The sequence below is a fragment of the Lactuca sativa genome, chromosome 5, assembly GCF_002870075.4.
Source record: "Lactuca sativa cultivar Salinas chromosome 5, Lsat_Salinas_v11, whole genome shotgun sequence".
NCBI classification, from domain to species: Eukaryota; Viridiplantae; Streptophyta; class Magnoliopsida; order Asterales; family Asteraceae; genus Lactuca; species Lactuca sativa.
In genome coordinates, this window is record NC_056627.2 from 300,183,767 (window position 1) to 300,211,408 (window position 27,642).

At 33.3% G+C, this 27,642-nt stretch overlaps 1 protein-coding gene across 1 annotated transcript; it reads left to right on the forward strand.

Annotated features, from left to right (window-relative positions):
• The first annotated feature begins 4,172 nt into the window (after window positions 1-4,172).
• Window positions 4,173-6,079, forward strand: LOC111892473 (berberine bridge enzyme-like 15). Its single transcript, XM_023888513.3, has one exon. The coding sequence runs from the start codon at window positions 4,228-4,230 to the stop codon at window positions 5,899-5,901; it is 1,674 nt and encodes a 557-aa protein (XP_023744281.1). The 5' UTR covers window positions 4,173-4,227; the 3' UTR covers window positions 5,902-6,079.
• The last annotated feature ends 21,563 nt before the right edge of the window (window positions 6,080-27,642 follow it).

Below are 27,642 nucleotides of genomic sequence, written 5' to 3' on the forward strand. Positions count from 1 at the left end.
AAATACAATCCAACAGTTGATAATGATTTTCCTTGACTCTTGTTAACTGGGACACTTGTTTTTAGTGTAAGTTTATGGTTGGGAATTCCAGATGCCTTAAAAGCACTCAATACATCATGAGAGTAAACTAATTCCTCAAAACAATCTGCTGACTCTGTCTCACATAAAGAATCTGAACTCAAATAAGGTTTCCCTTCATCTTTCATTAATCCTAACACTTAGTCATTGATAGCATCAACCTCTTCATTTGCATGGACCAAAATAGTATTGTCTTGAAAATATGATGGATCATCAATATGGTTTTCAAAAGACGGATAAATTGTCGATACAATTGAATGAATATGGTCATTTGTAGAGCGAACAATAACGTCTTCTAGAAGTTCAACTTCAGCTTCACCATCATTAGGACCATCACTATTAGCTTCACCAATTTTAAGAATCAAATTAACAAATGCTTTTGTCTCATCCAAATCGTTAGTTGGACAACCAACCTGAAGCCTCATTAAATAGGATATTAAAGGAAAAAATGACTTATACAAATTAAACATTATAGACATATATGTATTAAAAGATTAATGATAACAGTTAATATATTGGGAAATTAAAATTGATGTTATATAATTTAAGGTGTGGAGGTAAATATAATATAAAAGAAATTAAGATCAATTTACCTTGATTGGTTATTTGTGAAAGTGGTGATCTTGACGAAATAAATGTGGATTGCACATTCGAGTGTTTGATGTTATGAGACGGGGATGTTGAAGGTAATTCGGTAAGGTTTCGAGTAACTCAACAATTAGGTGGTATGAAGAAGTTATTTTCTGAAATGAAAATTCGTATCATAAATGGGGGAAATATATTTAAAAAATATTAATAGTACAATACAAAGAAAAAAAGATCTATATCTTATATAACATATTCATCAACTACACTTTTAGATGACAGTTCCATTAGCCTCCTATTCTTTTTCTTTTATTCATCAGGTACTACTAAAATACAAAAATGTATATTCCATCTTATTACATCGTTTTATTCCATGAAATCCAATCAATTATAAAATTATGATAAAATAATATTACTTGCCACAGTAAATGGTCAAATGTGAGTGCTGATTAAGAAAAAAGAAAGTTGTAATCAGTAAATGGAATTTAACAAAAACAAAAAATATATATATAAAAAGATAGAAAAAATAAGTTGAAGTAAGTAAATAGCAAATATATCAAATTAACAGCAGTCAATAATTTAGAAGATCAATACAAATAAAAAAAATAGAATAACATTGTATTTATGATTCAGAATTACACTACTATTCTTTTGTAGGGACAAACATGTCAAATTGATAGCGGTCAAATAATTTAGAAAAACAATAGAAATATAAAAAATTGACAATAGTCAATAACTTAGAAGTGCAACACAAATAGAAAATAGAATAACATTATATATATGATTCTGAGGTGCACTGCTATTCTTTTGTATGAACAAATATGTCAAATTGATAGCAGTCAATAATTTAGAACAATAATACAAATATATAAACAGAATAACATTGTATTTATGGTACATAAGTACAATGGTATTATGCTCATTTGTAGAAAATAAAAGTATCCTACTATGAAGGGATAAAAAATTGTTTCCCAGATTTTTTCTTTGCATGAATAGTACCGAATGATGCATTATCGATTTTCCATAAAAGAAAAAGTGTGTGGAATTGAAACTCATATTAATTCAAAAGTTTTAATTTAAACAAAAATAATAACAACATTGACAGAGATATTAAAAAGTAAGAGGAAAACAAAGAAAATCATAGTAAACGGTTTTATTGGAAACACATATATTTCAATAACTAATTAAATTAATGTGAATATTAAGGTTTGAGTTAATGAAAGTATGCAGTGATTTGATAACATAAATTGAAAGTGTGAAACAGAAAATGATAAGGTATAGAAGTACATACCGTTGATCCTCGATGACATGAATGAAGAAGTTTTTGCTTTATTTTTTTTGTAGAAGAAGTATGTCAATTGTTCCTGCATAAATCGAGGAATAAAAATGTTAGAATTATGTATTACGTATAAATGGTATATAACGATGAAAAAGAGGAAGTAAATAAATTGAAATGTATTTTAAATATAAATTTGAAATAGAAGATAACATACCTTGTAAGGGTTTTTTTTTTTTTTTTTTTTTTTTTGCAGAGATATCATTTAACTTATGTAAAGTAGTTTGCTCTGTATAAGATCAATTAGAATGAATAATATAACAACTAAATATTACAAAACATTAATAAAGATTCTATAATTAACATGTTGATTTTATGAGATTTAATATAATCTATAGTATGAATACGTATTAAAATTAACATCGTAAGTTACCGTTAGACATTGTAATGATTGATGGAAAAAAAAGTTTTTACCAAAACTTTGGTAGGTGATGTCGGAAAGTGATATAAGGGTGGAAATCTATGATCGAAAGGGCTCTGGTTGTTTAAAATGATGTCATAAGGCAACTCTTTTAATACTATTTAGAGATATATAACAGTTATTATTAAGGGAAAATTGGATATACCCTAGAAGATATATAAACTTAAATACTCAAACTCACTATACTACATCATTTTGCATTACAATGTGCTTAAATTTCAAACCCTAACTTGATTTACTTTCAACATTTTTGAATTTTCACTATTATTTTCATTTTACATCACATATTTCTTCTGAAAACCTATCAGACTATATATATATATATATATATATATATATATATATATATATATATATATATATATATATGGAAAAGTTAAATAGAGAACCATAATTATGGGTTCTTCAAGGAACAAATTTTTTTTTTAATTTCTAAAGCTTATTCTTTATTGAAAAAAATATCTAAATTCATATATTAACATTATGAATGTGAAAAATATTTTTCGGATTCACCGTATAAATCCGGATACACGTTGTGAATTTTCGAAGATTCACATTGTGAATTTGACGTAAAAAAAATTCGAATTTTATATCATTGAAACAAGGATAAAAAGTTATGAATTTCTGTATTTTTAGTTTTTTTTTTATAAAAAATAAGTTCTAAAAGTTGAAAAAAAGATTGGTTCTTTGGTTCCTTGGTCCCTTGGTTAATTATGGTTCTCTATTGAATCTCACCCTATATATATAATACTTGCAAATGAAAATTATGTAATAGGAAAATAATGATGAAATTTCTAAGACTATTGGAAGTAAATCAAGTTAGGAAGTGAATTTTAAGAACATTGGACGATTACAATGCATATATGATACAAAACGATATATTATATTGAGTTTGAATACCTAAGCTTATATTCAATTATTAATTATATAGGAACAACTGCCCACACTACCCGCATTTAGGTACACCTTGAGTATTTTACACATTGAATTAGCATTGTATATTTTTAAAATATAATATAGAGAATTTCATTTTCATATTGTAATAATAAGTGATATTTTCTTTACTTGAAATGAGAGCATTTTCCATAGGAGTAACTTTCAAGTGCTTTTAAATTAAGATGTGTAAAGCAAGGAAATTGAAGGAATATTTTTAGAATTCGTGTTTACATTTCCTTTTACACTTTCAGTTAATTAAAAATGAGAGCACTTTTTACACTTTCTTATTTCCTTTGATTAAAAATGAGAGCATTTTCTAAAATGCTAAATATGATATCTAATAAATGTTTAAATAAACTGATACTATAACAGGCGAAAAGTGGTTGGAAATATATTTTTGACAAATCAAACATCCTAAAAATTTTTAATTCATAATATTAAATTATTATTGTAATAGTATCGGTTTTATAAACATATTAACATACATAGTACGTATTAATTAAAAGTAATATTTTTCGAATGCCTAGCCATAACCGGAAGAAGACATAGAACAATATAAAAATCTCACCAAATCTTTAGCCAAAATTTAGGAGTTGGGGGCTTTCTACGAAAAGATTAAACTTTTGGGGCAGTCAAATATGACCACAAAACTTTGGAATGTTTCAACTAAAAGTCATGGATTTTACGATCCTACCAATAAATTCTCATAAAAACAAAATTAAATTCCAACCCCATTAATGTCCCAAAATTAGATTATGACATTTGCAATAGCTCAAGATCTGGTCATCAATGATCAACTCCATTACCATATAAATATGACCCCTCTCTATCTCAAAACTTCACAAACCATACAATAACTCAATCTTTAAAAATGGCCTATATTTCAAGATTTCTTATGCTTATAGTAATACCCTTGCTTATATCACTTTCCCCCTTTTGTTCTTCAAACCCAATTCAAGACACCTTCCATCAATGTCTTTCTACCAATACAAACTCTTTAACACAACTACCCAACATCTTTTTCACCCCAAAAAACACTTCCTTCACACCCCTTTTGAACTCAACCGCACAAAATCTCCGTTGCATCGCATCATATGCAGCAAAACCCGAGGTGATTTTGACCCCGTTACACGAAAACCACATCCAAACCGCGGTTATTTGTGCTAAAAAGCTTGGGATTCAACTTCGTGTTCGAAGTGGAGGACATGATTACGAAGGGAGCTCTTATACATCCGTTATGGACCCTCCATATGTTGTTCTCGACTTGGCTAAACTACGTGGCATTGATGTTGATATAGAGGATGGTTCGGTTTGGGTTGAGGCTGGTGCGACTGTTGGTGAGCTTTATTATCGAGTTGCAGAGAAAAGCAAGGTTCACGGAGTTCCATCTGGGCTATGCACGAGCCTAGGGGTTGGTGGGCATATTGTGGGTGGCGCCTATGGTTCCATGATGAGGAAGTATGGGCTCGGGGCAGACAATGCGCTTGATGCGAAGATCATTGATGCAAATGGTAACATACTTGATCGGAAAGCCATGGGAGAGGATGTTTTCTGGGCTTTACGTGGAGGTGGTGGGGGTAGTTTTGGGATTATACTTTCTTGGAAACTGAAACTTGTGCCTGTTCCTGAAACTGTGACGGTTTTTAATGTTGGGAGGACTTTAGAACAAGGTGCCACAAAGATTCTTTACAAGTGGCAACAAGTTGCCGACAAACTTGACGATGATCTTTTCATTAGGGTGATAATTTCGACCGGAAACATACCAAATACGACTCAAAGAACTGTAAGCACGACTTACAATGCACTCTTTCTTGGAGACGTAGGAAGACTTCAAGGAATCATGAAAGAAAGTTTCCCTGAATTGGGTCTGAAGAAAGAAGATTGCTTTCAAATGAGTTGGTTGGAATCTGTGTTGTTCATCGCCGGCTACCCAAGAACTGTTCCGACCAGCGTCCTACTCGCCGGGAAACCAGCTTTCTTGAACTATTTCAAAGCAAAATCAGATTTTGTGAAAGACCCAATTCCAGAAGCAGGATTAGAAGGCATCTGGGAAAGATTCTTGCAAGAAGATAGCCCATTGATGATATGGAACCCCTATGGAGGAATGATGGGCAGGATATCAGAATCATCAATCCCATTTCCTCATAGAAATGTAATTTTCAAGATTCAGTATTTGAGCACCTGGATGAACCCTGAAAAAGAAGTGATGAACAAACATGTCGATTGGATCAGAAAGCTTTACAATTACATGGCTCAGTATGTTACGATGTTTCCAAGACAAGCTTATGTGAACTACAGAGATTTTGATCTCGGAATGAATGATAAAAATGGTGATGACACCAGTTTTGTCAAGGCAAGTTATTGGGGAACAAAGTACTTCAAAGACAACTTCAATAGGTTGGTGAAGATCAAGACTGAGTTTGATCCAGATAACTTCTTCAAGCATGAACAAAGCATCCCGGTTTTACCCTTGAAGAGTAGAAAGGGCCAAAATGTACTTAAAAGATTCAAGCATAAAAAGGGTAAAAAGGTAATTCACCACTAAGGGTCATTCTTCTTTATATTTTCTTTTGTTGGTATGTGACAAAGAAGTATGGGATGTATGGTAGAACAAGTTATAATGGGGTATATGTCATGTTCAAGAGTGAGTGTATGTGTTTGTGATGATTATATCTTAATTAATATAAGACTTTGAGAAAGAATAATATATGTGAAATTTGATGTGTGAGATTGTCATTGGTTTGTGGTCAAAGTATGTTGATACAAATTTGTATAATCACTTCATAGGCGTGGTGGAAATGGAAGAACACATGTGATCACCATTGATGGTTGTAATGCCACAAGGGTCTTATGATTTGAGATTCTTATTTTGTAGTGGATTCAGAAAATCCATTTTATATATCGTGAAATTTTATTATAATTTTATAGTTTTAACAGCCATTTTGTGTTGGGAGTTTATTGACAAATAATTACTATTTTTTTTATGTCTGTAACTTTGATTTGATCCATGTTCTCTTTTTATCACGTTTTAGATGTTTAATTAATAGTTAAATAACTTTATTAAAATATTAAGCTAAATAAGGTACTTAAAATTTCAAATATACGTGTTAAATATGTGAAAAAAAACACAACGACTAAAAGTACATTAGACTATGAGAGATTAACATTAAATAGAAGGTGTACTATGTTCATGAGAAAGAGAATATGTCCATTCATGTGAGGCTACTATTGGTTTGATTAAAAAGTTAAAACTGGTACTGTCAAATGCTTATATTCTTTATACAATCTATTATAAAATATAATTTATCTTGATGTTTACTTGATGTTCATCATGGGACGTGATAGAAAGCATGTAAACTCTAGATAATATGGAATCCAAAAAGAGACTTTAGCAAGCTTTTCACATATTTTTTTACTATTATTCCAATAAATGAGACTTGAGTTCTATACAGATCTCATAAGTTATAACTAAGGTTCTAAAAAACTTGTCATGGCTCTAAGGCTTGTGTCTGCCACCAAGCTTTATCAAAACGCCGTCTTAAATCATATATGTGTACAAAATAGAATAACAGTTAGAAAATACATATAAAAATATTAATTATATACAAAATTGTCGCCTTAAACACGCCTTACAAACAACGTGACTCGCCAAGGCTTGGAAAAACTTGAAGTTTGACATTGCCGCCAAGTCACGCCTTACGTTATTTAGAACATTGGTTGTAACACCATCTTGTATACATATCACGAAAAGTTTGTGGTAGCCTGATGGACATGCATGCGCCACGAGCGTGTACACCACCCATATGTCTATTGGTGCCAATTGATATTTCGTTCTTCGTTAGGTTCCCAACCACAATTGACCACGTCCAATGAGAAGCCTTAATTTGTTGCCTTTTGCCTTTTGCAATCTCCAATTTTAGATTGAAAAAACAATGCGTAGTGGTCGATAAATCTAGCTCATGTGGTGTTTGTATGGTGACGAGTTCACAGTAAAATAACACTTAGTTATATTTATGATAGTGGTAAGTATAAGAGATGGTCTAATATTAGTATCCTTGAAATATATGTGAATGACTCATGTAGCCTTTAAATTTCTCAAAGAACTAGAAGCATCTTTTACTTTGACTCTCCTACACTTCACCCTACGACATACAGTGATACAAAATATACAACCAATAAGTATTGATTTACTTAGAACCTCAAGCTAGCTTGAGAGGCGCAAAACGGCAAAAGTATATATATAATTAACTTTACATATCTAATTAAAGAAGTTAGTGAGTATTAAAAAAATTCCCCGTAAATCCCTTTAATGATGTTAAAATCAATAAAATGTAAGAATCTCTTTTTCGAGAGATTCCATTACTTTACGTTTAAAGCTGACAAAAAGGAAACACCATGAGTAATAATAATAGACAAAGTTATATAAACGTCCTCTAAGTTTATAAAAAGTCACTACATCATTCCCTAACTTTTTTTCCTTGATGTGAATGGTCCTTTGCTTTCAAAATCTTAATTGTTTAGTCCTTTAATGATATAAAATAACTCTTTTTAAAACTATATTCATTCGAAAGAAAACGAAAAAAAACCCCACTGCTCGCTACCACCACTAAGACTAGACGGAGTGGATACAGCAAACGTCAAGTATAATAGAATTAATATATACTACATATCAAACTATGATAAAAAAAAAATACAAGTTTTGTATTAAGATAAATAGAAAAAACCACTTGATTCATCCATAATCGTAAAAATTAGTGCGCCGAGACATATATATATATATATATATATATATATATATATATATATATATATATATATATATATATATATATATTTGAGAGTACACAACAATGTGATCTCGAAAATATAAATTTCATAGAAATTTGACTTCATATGAATTAGTTATAAATTTTAGAAGATATAAAAATCAACCACGCACATAAATTTCAACATCAAAAGACTGAAGAAAATGGTGAAATTTTAGCTAAAGTCGCCAAAAGAAGATTCATAGTACTCATCGAGATAATATTTTTGAGCAAAAGAACGCCAAAATCGGAGTTCGTACGAGAGAAATATGATTTTCGCAATCATTAAATCTTATAAAATTAAGGGCTAAAATAAATTTGGAATTAGCGAATGCAACCTAAAAGAAAGTTGTATTACTTGTCGAGAGCTACATGTGGATATAAAGAACGTCGAAAACAAAACTCGTATGAGGAAGTTATGAATTTTACAAAATCAGCGTTTTGTGTGGCACGCACTGCGTGCGGATGCGTGTCGGACACTTCCAGAAGCTTCTAGAAGGCGACGTGTGACAATTTCTTATGGATTAGGCACACTTGCGCGGTGTGCAAATATGTAGCACACACTCCAAAACTGCTATAAATAGCAGGTCCCGACATATCCATTTCTCACACGTTAATTCCTTTCTTTCTCTCATTTCTACTTCGAAATATCCCTTTAAAATCCCAAGAAAACCTTATATTTATATATTTTAGCTATCATTAACTTCTCTCAAGTCCGGTTGATCCCGAGCACCTCCTGAGTTCTGGACTTCCAAATTCCACCCTACATCAACGGTTTTACACTTCAAGGGTAAGTTCACGGCCCTATTTTCCAAACTTTTTAGAGGGTGGGGGGGGGGGGGGTACATGTTAATATACACATATTACATAGTTATTACTAATTGCATAAGATTAATTAAATAATTGTGCTCATAAAATTAGGATAATATTATGTCTAGTAGATACTCTACCCAACTTTTAAAGATAATATTATGTATAGTTGTTATACTGTCTCGCACTAATAGAAAACATCATACATAGTTGTTACTTTGGTCAATTGTCAGGAAACACTAGTACTCTTGTAGTTAATATAGCTAAATCTCTAGAGTAACTTTGTACTTAGCCTATGTTTTGGCTATATCTCTCGGATAACATTATGTCTAGTCGTCACTCTAGCCTACTCTCTAGGAAAACACTATACCAGTCGTTATTCTCCAAAATACTCATAGATAATGTTTACATTATTTTGTCGTTATGCTCAATCAAAACGGATAGTAGAAATATATTATGTCAGCGCTACACTCGAATCACACGGATAATAGTAATATATTATGTCGTCACTACACTCGACTCAAACGGATAATAGCAGTATATTATGTCATTGTCAAACTCAACTCAAATGGATAATACTAGTATATTATGTCGTCGCTACGCTCGAATCAAACGGATAATAGTGGTATATTATGTCTGTAACACCCTGTTCCGAATCGCTTTCCTAATTCGGGACTGTGGCCTGAAGATGGGTTATCATAAGTCTTAGGGCCTTTGGAAGAGAGAGATCTAGACCCATTTAGGTGCAGACGATGTAATTGAGGTGATTTGGGGGTTTGGGTTGTGCCTTGGAGCCAAGGGGTATATCGGTAAAGTGGCAGTTTGATCTCTTTATGAATTTTGGATTTTCGTTCTTAAGGTTTTGAAGTGAAGATGATTAGGGTTTCTCCTCCTCAACCTCTTTCACTCCCAAGACCTTTGGAAACCCTAATATTGGCCCCCATTGGATTTCTTGGTCATTTTGGTGTTATTCAAGAGATTTTGGAGGCTTTGAAGCTCATTAAGGAGAAGAAGATCATTGGTGGTGCATTGGTTAGCTTCTTGGCTTCATTATCAACTAGTTATGAAGCTTTTGGACCTTTGTAAGTCCTTAAGCTCATATCTTTCCTTTCGTTCCTTGCTAGATCTAAGTTTCCATGCATTTTATGGCTTTTAATGTTGGTTAGCATGTATGGAATCCATAAATTTGGCAACTTTATGGATCATGATGGTACCTTAAGCCTTATAAGTCTCAGATCTGGATTTTGGTCATGGTTTTGGACTCTAAGTTTGAGTCTTGGACCTTTTTACTTCATTTTGACCCAAGTTGGTGTTTAAGTCATGTATTGGACATATGTGACTGAAAAGGTTCCATTTTTATGGCTCTTGGGGTCAAGGAAGACCCTCTAGACTGTCACATGTTAAGGCTTAATGGTTTAGGAGCTTAATGCTCATTTTTGGTCAGATTTGGACTCACAATGTGAGGAATGAAGCCTCACGACATGAGAACGCATTCGAGGAAGTTCCTGGACTGAAACCACGACCTCACGACGTGAGCATGAAGAGCTCACGATATGAGCAACCCCTGTGCAAGTTTTGGACTCTTTGATTGTGGGCTAGCTTGGTATTGGACTTGTCTTTTGGTTTGTACTCATAATGGACTAAGGATTTTAGAGTAATGGACTTCTGGTTAGGCTTGCCCTAACGGGCCTTGAATATTTATGATATGTGATACGATGACATTTTTTATAATATTTATGAATGAAAGTATGTTTTTGAAATTGTGAAAATTGTTTGAAAATTTTGGGCGTTACACAAGAATGTTGAGACCCAAATAAGAGAAAAAGGTCTGGAGAAAGTTGAAGTTGGAGAGAAGAGGAAGCTGGAAGGATCCTCAAGACCTGATAATAAGGAAAAGTTCTCAAAGTCTAACCTGGACGACCGAAGGAATGGAGCCAAGTGGTGTGAGAAGTGCAAGAAGAAGCACTTCGGAAGAAGCGATGGAGAAGTGACGTGCTATAAGTGTGGTAAGACCGGTGAAACCAAGGGCATTCCACATGATCCTCGATGAAGCAAACAACAACGCGAGGAATCAACAATGAGGACTTCTTACCCGAAGATCGGATTATGCAGTAGCCATAGTTTCGTATGATGTAGCCTAGTAGAGGCATAGTCTAGGGTGAACTTGAACACCTATGTAATCATTTTAAGAAATAATATAAAACCTTTGTTTTGTTATCTGATGTGTTAAGTTTTTGTGTGGTTTTCTTGTATGGTGACTTGGAAAAAAACTACGAGACAATACTTGGGACGAGTATGAGTACGTGTGAATGGTAGTAGAGGCCTATACTACCGAAAGCACATGACTCACGCTTGGATCAGGGAAAGTGACAAGGTTACCAAGAAGCTAGTAATTGATATCGTTTTATTCAAATATGTCGTTACCATCGTTTCGGTAATGACTAAGAGGATGATTGTTATTCCGACCCTAGTGGTCATATCGAATCGAGTCCGACTACGATGAGTATGTTACGTGGTTCAAAGAACCAATTTTGATGCAACATCTGACTTAAGCTGAAAGATTTAAATAAAAGATAATCAAAGCGATCGGTAGAGGTATCGCGATAGTTGCTTGTAACTAGAAATGCTACCTTTTAAGATGAGATTAGAACATGAAGAAATGTGTAGTCTATTCTGGAAGACTCTAAGAGACCTGAGTCTAAGCGTGGGAACATACGATAATAAGTCATTAGAATATGACACATCGGTCCATTGTAGTAATAAAATAACTTATCTTAACTTGGAGTCTAACGTGAGATAGGGAGCAAGTGCAAGATCGAGCACCGCCTACAGTCAAGGAGTCCAAGAGTTAGATACTCATTCGAAGAAACAAGGAAGTTACGATTATTACCAAGGATGAAGAGATAACGTATGGAGTCATTATACTGCCCTGTTTCGTTGATGATTTTGGGACGTAATCATCCTAAGGGGGAGTTAATTGTAAACAGCGCGAGGAATCAAGAATGAGGACTTCTTACCCGAAGATCGGATTATGCAGTAGCCATAGTTTCATATGATGTAGCCTAGTGGAGGCATAGTCTAGGGTGAACTTGAGCACCTATGTAATCGTTTCAAGAAATAATATAAAACCTTCATTTTGTTATCTGATGTGTTAAGTTTTTGTGTGGTTTTCTTGTATGGTGACTTGGAAAAAAACTGTGAGACAATACTTGGGACGAGTATGAGTATGTGTGAATGGTAGTAGAGGCCTATACTACCGGAAGCACAGGACTCACGCTTGGATCAGGGAAAGTCACAAGGTTACCAAGAAGCTAGTAATTGATACTGTTTTATTCAAATATGTCGTTACCATCGTTTCGGTAATGACTAAGAGGATGATTGTTATTCCGACCCTAGTGGTCATATCCAATCGAGTCCGACTACGATGAGTATGTTACGTGGTTCAGAGAACCAAATTTGATGCAGCATCTGACTTAAGCCGAAAGATTTAAATAAAAGATAATCAAAGCGATCGGTAGAGGTATCGCGATAGTTGCTTGTAATTAGAAACGCTACCTTTTAAGATGTGATTAGTGATGGGTTTTGGTCATAAGACATCCTATGTGCTCATACAAACCCTAATGCTTGGATCTAGGTTTCTCTATTGTACATGTTTTGAATCCAAGACTATAAACCCTAATTCTAGCATATGGAAATCAATATTCACATGTAAATAGGTTTAAGAACATACCTTGATTGTTATATAGCAATAACAATCCAATTCCTCCTTGAATTGACCTTGGAAAGCTGAGAGTCACAAGTGTCACTCCTCTAATGGCTTACAAACACCATAAGCAAGTGGAGAAGGTATAAAGAGAAAGGAGGGAGGTTAGAATTCGTCCTTAGGACCTCTTGGGAAGGGTTGGACGAATTCCTAAGCCCTAGGGGGTTTATATAGGTGTAAAGATTAAGGTTTTAGTCCTTATCCTTATCTAGTTGCTTGTCCACCAAGCAACCATAAGATAAGTCCTAGAAACCCTTATCCTAGTCGAATTCTAAGGGATTTACACCTCAAATTCGTTCACCATATATATAAGATAATCCTTACCTTATTTTGTAACTATCACATAATTACAATTCAGCCCCTCTAGTTTAATTAATTACACTTGATCACAAAATTAATTCTTAATTAATTATTGACCAATATTAATTAAACAAATATGATTTCTCCTTTAATATATTATTCTTATAACATATTAATAAATCATAATAACCTCTCTCTCTTTATTTATTTCTCCAATCAAGTTGCTTTGGTGAAGGCAACCCAAAAGGACCATGCACCATCGGGTCAAGTACATACCAAAATAGTTATGGACTTAGACACTAATCCAACAGTCTCCCACTTGGATAAGTCTAATAACTATTCTGCGTATGACTTCGGATCCCGATCTGCAATCGTAGCTTTCCAAAGCCGCTATCAACTCTGATCATATCAGATACGCGTGTCCTTAGATAAGGGATCATATATTCCTCCATTCTAGATATCATATGAGATATGATTTTAAATCATTCTCTTTGTACTATATCTCGATTTCCGATTTATGACGACTGACTAATTGAACAAATCAAATTAGCCCTAACCCGGCCGAGCATTTACGTTTGTCATCACTAAACCATCGAGGGGCCCAAAGATATCGCTTTTATTCTACTTTGAATAAAAGGAATGGATAAACTTTGATACAATGCTCGCTTGCACTCACTAACCAAATCACACACAACAATATGTTTTATAACACCAAGTTACTAGTGCATTTACATATTATCAATGTGCAACCGATTCGCAAGATACAACTCACACATCTCGGTTTCAAGAATATAAGATGTTATCATCTCACTAATTACTCGTGATACAATTCATGGAGTGATCCAAGTGAGCATGGGTTTAATCCAATGCTCAAATCATATTCGTAAGCACTCATGAACATTGCAACAAACATTTGCTTATGTCTAATGCTCTTTAGACAATCCACACACCAATTCACGACAGTCTTCATTCATATCTACTTCCAACATATGAATGACTGTGGCCCGTTCGAATAATTCGATTATTCTTAATAAACTCAATTATTCTGGAAGTCAAAACATGCAAATGTGAAACACAAGAATAATACTAATCCCATATGGCCTCAAACCTTTGAGTATAAATAAAACGCCTTTTATTTATCACCATATTGATTACTCATCATTTGTCGTTTCGGGTAATCAACTTCTTACTTGAATTATTACACTTGTCCCATGCACCTAGCATGCACACAATGTTTACCTATGGTTCTTACTTTTGTGAAATAGACAAATTGAACACATTTCCAATCATTCTCATTTTACAACGCCAAATCCTTTTCCATAAGTGTAAGAATATCAAATTCTTGCTACTTATAGAATATGCTAGATTCTAACACTTTATGCAACGAACCTTTCGTAATGTCACTGCACCAAAGTCACAAAGACTATTGCCAATGATATTACAAAGTCCTCTATCGGAGATTGTTACAAGACAATTCCTTAGATATGATGTCTCTCTCTCAAAGTACATTCCTTTGAACATCCTTTTGCATAAAAGTTTCTAATCTAAACATAGATTTTTTAATATTCAATTCCCAATATGGACACGCTTCCATATTTTCCATATGACAACTCATTCTTAATAGAATCTTATCTATTCGTAATGATGTCGATATGGTCCATCCAATATGAGAACATTTCCATATTTTCTAATACTATACTTCCAACTACTCACAAGCGACCAATCCTCGTCGAACTTTGGATTGTCCTTTGATAGTTGTTTAATTATTTTAGTCAAAACCGATTCTAGTCCCTTTTCCCTCTAAATGCGCTAGACATTTGGAAAATTTTAGAATGGTCAAACATTAAAGCATTTGCAATCGATCCTATACCCGAGGCGTATGGGACACGACGCATAATATGACTCTTGTTTTCTATAATTAATATTACTAACCTTGCAATACTTGCCTTAATCATCATACAATCATAACATTTATGCTCCCACTATCATGATGATTATTATAAAACATAACACTTATGCTCCCACTAGCTTCGACATGTATTCATAAACATCTTAACTTTCAGAAAATAATACTTATTGAATTTCTTAAGTTCATATTTCTAATACTTAGTGCTTTGATAATCCTTTATCAATGCTTCTTGAACTTATACACCTTTGCCTTCGATAGTTCATATGTGCGTCTAAACAATTAAGACTAATTGCCAAAGCTCACAATTCAAATTATGGAAAGGGATGCCGTAACCATAATCGAATTTGAGAATGCAATTTTACAATCACTATCTTCTTAAGATCTTTCTTAGTGAAAGCATTTCCTCACAATCATTTTCATGAAGGAGGAAATCTTATGACACTTAGATTTGAGCGGTGTATGTGTTCCTATCCATGTGAATTTGTTAAAACCAAAGTTTACGACAAATTCAAACTCATATGGACGGAACTTTCTTAATCTTGATTTCTTGCCTTATGGTAGCACAGCTGCCCACCATGTCTTCCAAGTAGTTAAGCAGCTCACCTTTTCTTATCAATGTACCTTTCATTGATTAAGGTGCTTTGCCTTTTATGTGTTCAGAATGAGAACTCATAGAACTCTCATGCATAATTAACTCGATTGGATTGGCACAGAACCAAAATAATGTCATCCTCAACTCGTGTGCTAGTGATGATCGATAAGGTTTATTTGATTTGTTCTTGAAACTTTTCAAGACTATAAAAACTCCCACTGAATCCTTGACATATACGATTCTCTTGTCAAAACATTTCTTGACAAACAAATATTCAAGAGTTAGTGTAGCTTTTATCAAAACTCTTCATAAATTGGTCCTAGTTGGTCTTTGTCTTATCCAAGACATCACAACTTACCACATTTAATGAATGTTTTAAACCTTCTTAATACTTTTCACTCATTGTCACAATCTTAACTCTAAGACTTGTTTTGGAATGAAGTATGATTGACTTGTTGATTTGATCATTTCTTCAATTCTTGATTCCTCATTTTAGACATACAATTGTACTAAGACTCACTTAGAGGATCAATTGAGATATGGTTCTTAATCATTAAGACCTATCATAAAACATAAAAGGTACTCTCCCTTCTTCTTAGAATGGAGAAACTTTTATCTTTCTGCCTACTTGATTCTTCTTATTCGTTCTGCTATTGATCTAAACCCTTTAATTAATTTAGAATTACACTTAATCTTGTAAGTATAATCATATTTACTAAGCCTTTAGTAAATCATGACGAATATCTTTGTTACTCTTATGGTGGACTTGATCAATACGCAAGTTTGTGTACTCGATCTCCTAGTCCTTCACTTGACTATTTGTCAACAAATTAGTCTAATTTCTAAATACGAAATTTCTCATTCATCGTGCATCCACGTTGCATGATTCCAAGTTTCTGTCCAATTGAAACTTGGGCGATGAGAAACTCTCCCTATTTGGTAAATTCTTGACTTTCCATAACATAATAAGAACCAAATCCATTATTGCTAATAATAGAAACATTTTAACATCAATTTTTCATACACGCCATTGTAAGGATAAATAAATAAAATTTAAAATCAAAACTTCTTTTATTGCGGAAAAATTTGTCCTTTCAATGCAACTTATTGAAAAACTTATGCTAATACATCTTTCTTAGCAATTTAACTCTAAGTAGTAGCTCAAGAATCTAATCTTCGAGAAACGCGATCGAAATCCATTCCTTCACGGTTAGATTCTGCTCACTTCTTCCTTTAAGCTTCCTTTCTTTTCTTCGATCCTTCAAAACATCTATTGTAATCTTATCACATTATGTATTCAGAATCTAGAATGAAGCTTAAAAGAGTTAGTCAGTGGATTTTACCTAAATTAGACCCATACGTTTCGACTCTCCCATCTCTTAGATCTCTTAGGTAAATAGGGCAGCTTCGTCTCCAATGCCCCTTCTCTTGGCAATAAAAGCAAATCCACTCTTTTGGAACAGGACATGAAACTACTTCAGACATCACCTTTCTCTTATGATCAAACTTTTCGATCATAGCATGTCTTTCGTTGCCATTGTCTATATCCATAGAGGTCTCAAAGGCAGATTCACCAACCAACTTTGCTTTTCTATTGCGCCAAATGATTGCAGATTCAGCAGCAATAAGCATATAGGTGAGATCTATAAGGGTCATGTCGTAGTTCATCATATAGTACTCTTTTACGAACTCACTATATGAGTTGGGAAGTGACTGAAGAACCCAATCAACAGCCATTTCCTCACAGACAACGGATCCCAACATTCTTAACCTATCAATGTGTGACTTCATCCCTAGGACGTGTGCACACACGGACTTTCCTTCTTTATGTTTACATGCCAAAAGGGCTTGAGTGAGCTTGAACTTTTCAAGCCTTCGAACTTGTGGGTTAGGGAGAATAATAGGAGGAGGAGGAGGAAGTGAAGCATGATTTCTTGTTCCTCGATCGAATCGTGGAATATCATCTTCATGTGGAATGCTTGTTCCACGGGATTTGAGAAGACCATAGTTGTCGAACTTTGACATCTACAAAACGGGAGAAAACGAATTCAAAGTAGTTGATAGATTGAGTCCTTAGTAAATCACCCAAATGAAATACTAAGGCTAGGACCCAACACAATATTCCACAACTCGGGAGAGGGATGCCGTAACCCTAATTGTAGAATATTTGAAGGTAAGTGAATGACGATTCACTAATTTCCACCACGAAAAACGAAAAAGAAATTTAAGTTTTAAATCAATGAAAACTCCTAGATCCTTTGAGATTCATTAAACTTTCAATGGCATGTTTAAATCTCGATATGCCCCTCTAGTTTGTGACTGGGATGCCGAGGATCACAAAGTGGATGTGAATAACCATGCAAACTTACATGGTGTCCTCACATGTTACAGTCACCTATTTGATGTGCCGGTAAACCACACACGCTCCACCGAACTATGAAAAACATTGAGTCACCCTTTGCTACCTTTGCTTAGAACCATTTAGTGTGCCGGTAAACCACACACGCTCCACTAACGTCTTCGCAATGGCACAAAGTGTAATTTCATAGAATTGCATCAATTCACTTTTTCCTAAGTAACTAAGATTGGGAATTTTATGAAAACATTTAGTTACTTTTATACTTCAATATACTTATAATGGAAGGTTTTGTCCTATCCTACCCGTTCGGCTAACGACCCTCCACTAGTCAAGAGTGTGGTGGGTAAGAGTGGATACCCATTCAATCGCCATTTTATAGGCAATTTCCTTAAACACCCCTTATAGACCAGCTTCGTGAATGAGGCCTACTAACGGTAAGATTGACTTTTAATCATACATATATATAATGTTAGACTTTTAATGTTATATATAGTATAGGGTGTATTTTATACTTTCAAAATACTAGGTGGTTAAATTTAACAATTATACTTTTAATTCAATTAAATTGTTAACCTAAACTTTTATGGATTTATTAAACCTCTTTTAATTATACTCCTTAATTAATTAATAAAACCATAAGGGTGTGATTTGAACTTTTTCAAAACTATACTAGAGTTTTAGAATTTAACATTCCTAATTAAACTTTTAATCAACTTTTAAATTCCAAAACTTGAGGGCAAGTTTTGAAACATTTCAAACTATTAGGTATTAGAATTTAAATATGCATCAAAATTAAACTATTTAATCAAAATTTAAATTCCAAAACTTGAGGGCAAGTTTTGAAACCGTTTTCAAAACATTAGGGTTTCAACTATTTAAATTTCAAAACAACAAAACTTTTGGGGTTCAAATTTAAACTATAAAACCTAAAGGGCCAAATATGAAACTTTTCACAACAACAAGGATCAAATAACAAATAATTCAAATTAACATTTAATCACATAATTATCCATATTTGATGATTTCTTGCAAAGTAATTTATCAATTTAATTAATCAATTATCTTATAATGAAACAATTATCTTATTAATTGACAAATATCTTCAATTAGATTAAAATATAGTCAAATATATCATATAATCGGATTAATATTAATCTAACATGATTAGGTAATTATCCCAATGCAAAAACAGCAAGAAATCCCGAGATAAGCACTATCTAACGCACCGACTCGCCGAGTCACCCTCTGGAACTCGCCGAGTAGGGCTGACTCGCCGAGTCCAAGAGTGACTCGCCGAGTCAGGTCGAACAGTGAGGCCAAAACACGATTTTCAGTTACATTAAGCATCAATACAATAGAAACCAATCATGGCTCTGATACCACTGATGGGTTTTGGTCATAAGACATCCTATGTGCTCATACATACCCTAATGCTCGGATCTAGGTTTCTCTATTGTACATGCTTTGAATCCAAGACTATAAACCCTAATTCTAGCATATGGAAATCAATATTCACATGTAAATAGGTTTAAGAACATACATTGATTGTTATATAGCAATAACAATCCAATTCCTCCTTGAATTGACCTTGGAAAGCTGAGAGTCACAAGTGTCACTCCTCTAATGGCTTACAAACACCATAAGCAAGTGGAGAAGGTATAAAGAGAGAGGAGGGAGGTTAGAATTCGTCCTTAGGACCTCTTGGGAAGGGTTGGACGAATTCCTAAGCCCTAGGGGGTTTATATAGGTGTAAAGATTAAGGTTTTAGTCCTTATCCTTATCTAGTTGCTTGTCCACCAAGCAACCATAAGATAAGTCCTAGAAACCCTTACCCTAGTCGAATTCTAAGGGATTTACACCTCAAATTCGTTCACCATATATATAAGATAATCCTTATCTTATTTTGTAACTATCACATAATTACAATTCAGCCCCTCTAGTTTAATTAATTACACTTGATCACAAAATTAATTCTTAATTAATTATTGACCAATATTAATTAAACAAATATGATTTCTCCTTTAATATTTTATTCTTATAACATATTAATAAATCATAATAACCTCTCTCTCTTTATTTATTTCTCCAATCAAGTTGCTTTGGTGAAGGCAACCCAAAAGGACCATGCACCATCGGTCATGTACATACCAAAATAGTTATGGACTTAGACACTAATCCAACAATTAGAACATGAAGAAATGTGTAGTCTATTCTGGAAGACTCTAAGAGACCTGAGTCTAAGCGTGGGAACATACGATAAAAAGTCATTAGAATATGACACATCGGTCCATTGTAGTAATAAAATAACTTATCTTAAGTTTTTTAAGAAGAAGAAGCAGTCTCCAGTGAGGATTTAGATTGTGACTTGAATGTCATAATTTGGAGTCTAACGTGAGATAAGGAGCAAGTGCAAGATCGAGCACCGCCTAGAGTCAAGGAGTCCAAGAGTTAGATACTCATTCGAAGAAACAAGGAAGTTACGATTATTACCTAGGATGAAGAGATAACGTATGGAGTCATTATACTGCCATGTTTCGTTGATGATCGATGTAATCATCCTAAGGGGGAGATAATTATAACGCCCGCAGATCCGGGATAGCCAATTTAGAGACAATGAGCGTCAAAAATGAGTTTTTAATGGAAGATTATTTAGAAGGATTAATCTTAACCAAGTTTTAGAATGTGTCTCAAGGGTTCCGTACATATAAAGAACGCTAAAATCCGAGTCATAACGAAGAAGTTATGGCTCGTCGAAGTTTTACGGCAAAATCGGCACAACACCAAGAGACGTAAATAGTGAATTTTTGATAAAGTACTTTTTAGCCTTAGTGATCTAAACAAAATTTGTAGTATACATTAAACTGAGAACATACAAAAAAAAGAACGCCCAAATCTGACTTCGTATGAGGAAGTTATGAAATTTCTAACATTTGGCATAACAGTGCACACTCCGAAATTCGAATTTTAGATTGAGCGGTTTCTGGCCTACGCGACCTAAATGAGAATTGAAGATCTAATTAATAGGAACTCAACAGTAAAAAGACAGACGAAAACGAAGTTCGTATGTAGAAGTTATGAATTTTACGCAGACATTTAACATTATAATCTCATCATACTGTTAAATTTAAGATCGGTCGAGAATTAGCCGACGGAGTCAAAATTAAAGTTGTAGATCTTATTTTTACCTATGTGTGGATATAAAGAACGTCAAAAACAAAGCTCGTATGTGAAAGTTACGAATTTTAGAAGTCGGAAGTGTGCTGTGCGAAAATGGAGGACGTGGCACAATCTTGGCCATTGCTTTCTCCCCAAGTCTTGCTACCAGATGGTGACATGTGGCACCAAGTTCAGCCATATTTCACCCTAAAAATAGAATCTCTACCACCCTCATTTTCTTCACACATTTGCCATTCTTTCTTCTATTTACTCTCTCTTTCTCTTTCTCTCTCTCTCTCTCTCTCACCTCTCTCTCTAGCCCCGAAACCCCCCAAAAAGCCTAGGGAAACTCCATAGCACGAGGCAAAAGCCCTGGAGTGCTCGACGGCTCCGAGAAAAAGAGTTTTTCGGCTCGAGAACGCTGCTCCAATCAAATCCCGGTTTTCTATAAAACCTGTTGTAAGTGAGCTACGCCTACGCTATTTTTAATATAGCTTTTATTTAATTATAATAACGTTATTAGGAACTTATAATAAGTACTTGGGCTATTATTATGGGTTATATAAGTATTGTTTAACGCTTATATAATAGTAATAATAGCTATACTATTAATTAGTCTCGACGAATAATTGACTAAACTCTAGTAGTAATAATACTAGGTTTTGTCGAAGGAAATTATTTTTAAGAAGCATAACGCTGTCTGAGTTCGGAATCACCACCTTTTCAAGTGAGTGCATAGTTACTTTCATCTTACACATAGATATGAAGTATTTTATATAAATTACATGCTATGTGTGGATATTATTTGAATACTTGTTGTCTATGCTGGATGAACGATTTTATACATGTTTTAAAAGATTTAAACGGTATATTTATTTTATATCTACAAATATGTTGTAGATGAAACATGGGTAGATGAAATAGTTGGTGTGTGATGAAAAAAATGATGAGAGATAGGTGATGATAGAAAGGTGATGATAACTAGGTAAATAGATGATGATGAATAGGTGATGTAGGATGAAAGGAGATACCATAACCTTAACTGACAATGTGGCAATGTAGTCATCTACTAGAGTATAGATGGCGACCATGAACTATTCTAGACAACCCCGTGGAAACACCAGCAGGCCCATAACCTGTATGTGATGAATTACGAGTTCAGGCGATGTTGTAACTACGTATTCATGCGATGATACTCTAACCCCTTACTTTGAATTATGAGTTCAGGCGATGTTGTAAGTACGTATTCATGCAATGATGCCCTAACCCTTGTTGGGCACGTATTGAGGGAGTAATCCCTGAATCAATACTGTCTATGCGATGTAGGCAATGATCCTTAGGGGGAGTCCTTAGGAACAAACATATAAGGAAATGTGATGTAAGGAGATGAGAGGTAAATATGATGTAGGAGACGATCCTTAGGATAAATCCTTAGGGAAGGTACATAGGAATAAAGAAGATAATGAGGATGGGTAATTGGGTTAATTGTTTGATGATTAAACATAATAATTATATTATTGTGGGTTGAAAACCCTATGTACTCACCAAGTTTTCCAACCTGACCCACTCAGTTTACTCGTATCACAGGTGACGAGGTGAAGTTACATTACACTGAGAGATTAAGGAGATATAGATCACTAGTGTAAATGAATGTAAGTTCTGTTTATGCTTATATTTCTGTATTGACGATGACATCCCAAATGTTTTAAAATGAATAAAAATACTTTTCTTCAGAAATGCTTTGATAACGTATTTATCACATTTTACTGGGAACAAATTCTGCTATATTTTTATTAAAAGAGGTACTCTGATTTTTATAAAACATAAACAAAATCGGTCTTTTCTGGCCGTGAAAATGGGGATGTCACATACAGATTGGTGATTTTGGTACTTAACAGGGTCGAGGGAGTTCTCTGTGGCTTATGTACTTACTTTTTTCGATGAGATGTTTTTTCCGATGTCTTCCCCTCCAACGAGGTGGAGTGGGTGATTATTATTAAGGTTAATGTGTTTGTGTGACGTTTGTCTTTAGAAAAACTCCTCACTAGAGCTAATCTATATAATCATGGCCTGGATGTGCCCTCGTTGTAGTGTCTTATTTTTTAGGCTGGAATTGAAAATTCCAATCATTTGTTTTTTTCTTGTCTTTTGGCCATGGACTTACAACCTTATGGGTCAACGTTTTTTTAGTGGTGGTGCCTAGATGTGCACCATATCTACTCTTATACAATTGGATGGTTTGGTTCATCTCTCTTCAACTTTCTAGAGTTGTGAAGATCTGTTTGGAGGGTATCTTTTATCTTCTTGGTGTCATATTTGGAATTTTATAAATGCTCGACCTTTTGCTTCTTCTAAGCCGAGGGTGACATATAAGTTTGATAAGTTTGTCATGCAATCTATTTTATGGTGTAATGTTAGGTCTAAGAAAACTATTAATTGGATCGGGTGGCTTCAAAACATTCAACTAATTGTTATTGGATGTGTTGCTTTTGTTTAACTTCTTGTTAGTTAGTTTTTCTTATCAATAAAGATATGTCGTTCTAGAAAAAAAAAAAACAATCCCATAAATATAATTCGATCATACTCTCAAAGTTCTTTTTATCACATTAAATATAAAGTAATCAAAGATTTATATGTTTTAACTTTTTATTTAATGTATGAAATAATATTACCTAAGTATGATGTCTGAATGAGCATTGCACGTTATCTCTTGCCTTCATATTCTTGAATTGTTTATGTGATTAAACTATGAATTAAACTATGAACTCAATCATGCATTGTTGCGTAGAATGTGGGACATTGTGTCTCAAAACACCAAGATATTTTGATTGAACTATTTAAGAGATTATTTTCATGCTGAAATCTAAAAATATTATTTTAAAATAGTATTTAAATTTATCTTTAAAAAGTTATTTAAACACATACAACTTTATTTTCAATATTTATAATATCCCCTCTACTATATATTATTTTCGTTATGATATTTTAAGTATATTTTTAGAATTTTAAAATAATTGCTACGGTTTTAACTTTTAACAAGTTATCTCAATTCCCTTTGTTTTATTAATGAGTATATTTACGGGCCGTCATGGTTCCTCCTATCACGGTAAAAAAGCCATTAGAGGTTGTACCTAGTCCACACAATTTAATCAAGTTTCAAAGATCTTCAATTTAATAATTAATGTGCAATTATTGGTTTCTAGAAATTTAAATTTTAAAGAATGCATATCTATTGAAAGAGACAAAAGTAGTCGAGTAACACGATAAAGACGGAGAGTTCTTTCAAAGCATACTAAGGCTTTTTTCTACAAAATATTTTTTGAGCACTTTTCCCTTCTAGTGGGTAGACGTTTTTCAAGTGTACGTCTTCTTCCGCAAATATAAAAAAAGACAACAGACATTTAACCACTTCCAAAACAAATAACACCTAATACTCTAATAGTGATACCATCTCTTCCGGTCCGGGTATAGGATCAGGATCCAGATGTCCAACCCATGGATGTGGGTGCCAATAAAAGGTAAAGAACAAGCCCTTGCTTGTTAGCATGACCATGATGCCCATGACAACCTCACCCACTAACTGCATAAGTCGTTCAAGAAATACTAATTGAATAAAGCTGCCAAAAAGGACATCTTGTGAAATATGAGAAAGGATCATGGTCCATCTAATGCCACCTTCTCTAATACAACTATATATAGCTTCCGTGCATGACACATAACTATATGTAGCTGTCCTTGCGTCATATTGAGAGCAAAATAATCTCTCTTTCTCACTCTCTAATCTTGTTGACTTAAAGAATTGAAGCATCCCTTTGGTATCTCATCCGGAGTACGGTTAATCATTCATTTCCTTAGATAAAGTTTCAACATCACCAATAGAAGTGTAACACCTCAACTCTTAAAAATTTTCATTTTATTTAAAACCAAAAAGACAAGAATGTCTTCTCTAGTAAAAACAAGGCCAACAAGTCCATTTCATAAATTATAGATTGCAATATAATAATCATTCTTAATAAATAAAGTTTTTTTTTTGCAACAAGTCCATTTCATAAATTGTAGATTGCAATATAATAATAATACTTCTTAATAAATAAATGTTTTTTTTTTTGCAACATGTCAGTCTCTCATGAGTTTTTGATATTTGTCATTTTGTGGAATTTTTGAAATAAATATTATCCACTTATCAATTTTTGGTTTGTTTCAATTTCTAAAATTAAAATCATATACTTCTATATGTAAAGTATTAAGTATCATATATATATATATATATATATATATATATATATATATATATATATATATATATATATATATATATATATATATATATATATATATATATATATGATATTAAATTGCAATAAATAGGTTTTTTCCTTTCTTATTTTAAAGTTATACATTAAAAAATATTTTTTGTTTAATCTTTTTTAAATTAACTCGTATAATACACGGGTCTCACACCTACTCTACTTTAATAAATGAAAATCTTTTTGTCAGATGTCACATTCTCATTGATTTGGTCGCATGTCATTTTGTGGTTATTTTCAATTAAATTTTTTCTACATGACATTTTGTATTTTTTTTATTTTATCAAATTCCACATAATATTTAAATATAATAATTATAATAAATGCATATCAATTTTATTAATTGACTTTCCTTTTAATTTTAGAATTTATAAATTAAAACCTCATTTAGTTTCCATTATTTATTTATCTAAATTATTTGCTTAAATTTAAAAAAGAAAAAAAAAACACATTAATTTTAATAATTCAATATTCTTCTAATTTTCTTATAAATTCAAACTTTTAAATGTTTGAATTTCATATTTAATTTTTCTTCTAAATGAGCTCATGAGTTTTACACCTACTACGGAATAAATAACATATACTTTAATAAATGAAAATCGTATTGTTATATGTTACATTCTTATTAACTTGGCCACATGTCATTTTGTGGTTATTTTCAATTAAAGTTTTCCATATGATATTTTGTGGTTTTTTCCGTTTTATTAAATTTCACATAATATTTAAATGTAATGATTATAATAAATGTAATAATAAATGCATATCAATTTAATTAATTGACTTTCCTTCTAATTTTAAAATTTTAAATAAAAGTCTCATTAGTTTCCTTTGTTTATTTATCTAAAAAAAATTTTAATTTAAAAGAGGAAAAACACTTTAATTTTATAATTCAATACTTTTCCAATTTTTTTAATAATATCAAACGTTTCAAATGTTTAGAATTTTATATTTAAATTTTATTTTAAATGAACTCATATAATACATGGGTCTTACACCTAGTGAACTAATATAAACATCTAATGATCTAATACCATAATATAAATCTTCAAACACTCGGTGTTGTTTGTTTTGGTTATTTCCATGATTACTTGAAGAACTTGTTGTGTCGATTGGATGTGTGGGATGGTTTAGAACTTTCTTGTTTATTTTTCCCTTAAGTAATGTGAGGTTGTTAACTTTAGCGGTTGGTAGTGGATTCCATTTTTCAGCTGTCAATGGACGACGTAAGGCTTGAGAGGTGTTGTTTGGGTCAGACCTATGATTTTTGGTCAACATGGTTGATGTGTGAGGGAGATCTTGTCTGCCTATAAGACATATATGATCTTGGAGTTTTCAAGTTATGGACGAGTGATTCCATTCTTCTCGATATCGATTAGTTTTGATGTAGTGATATTCATCTTTTGTCAGGCCAAGTGTTTCTCACTTATGATCAAATCAGATTTTGGGTTTCAAGAAAGTATCCATGTAAAGCATTATTCCAGTGCTTCATCATACATGGTTTTGGCCTTGGGGAGTCTCCGCTCGGTTTTAGCATATGTGCCTGGTTTTTCGAAAATATTTCGGACATTATCCCAAGAGGGGATTCATAGGGTGTTACAAGAATAATTTGTAAGGACAGATTCCGATGACAAAATCTAATTTAAGTACGGGAGAATTATAACACTCGTTCTCCAGAATAAACACCTTCTTAGCAATAAGGTTTCAATCTTTGAGGCTTTCATAAAGGCATGCATGAGATCTAGCCACTTCCTTGGAAATAGATTATTGTTTTTAGAGTTTTGAGATTGTGTGAGTCATGTAAGCCATCAAGCAAGCAACTTTATGGTTTAGGGCATGGAAAAAGACTTGGATGTAAGTTTGTAGCTTCTTACTCGGAATATTAAGCACTTAATAGAGAAAGGACTTAACGAGGTACTACGCTGAGCGTACGTGTAAGTACGCCCAGCGTACTCGCCATCAAGCAGTTACGCTAAGCGTACTTTGGAGTACGCCCCGCGTAACGCAGTCAGTTTGGACCTTAAGTATTTGGGCCTCGGTGTGGGCTGTATTTTGGGACTTTGAGCCTTAGTGGGCCAGCAGGAGTCAGATTATGGGCCAAGGGCAGCTTTTGGGCTTAAGTAGGGCCATATGAAAAGTAGGCCCAATTTAGAATAACTAGACCATTAGTGGGCCTTTAATGGGCCAGTAGTGGACTTAGAAAGAATTAAAGGGTTTGGGCCATGATTATGACCCACACCATAGCAGGGGTAAAATAGTCATTTTACCTGTAGAAAGATCCTCATTTT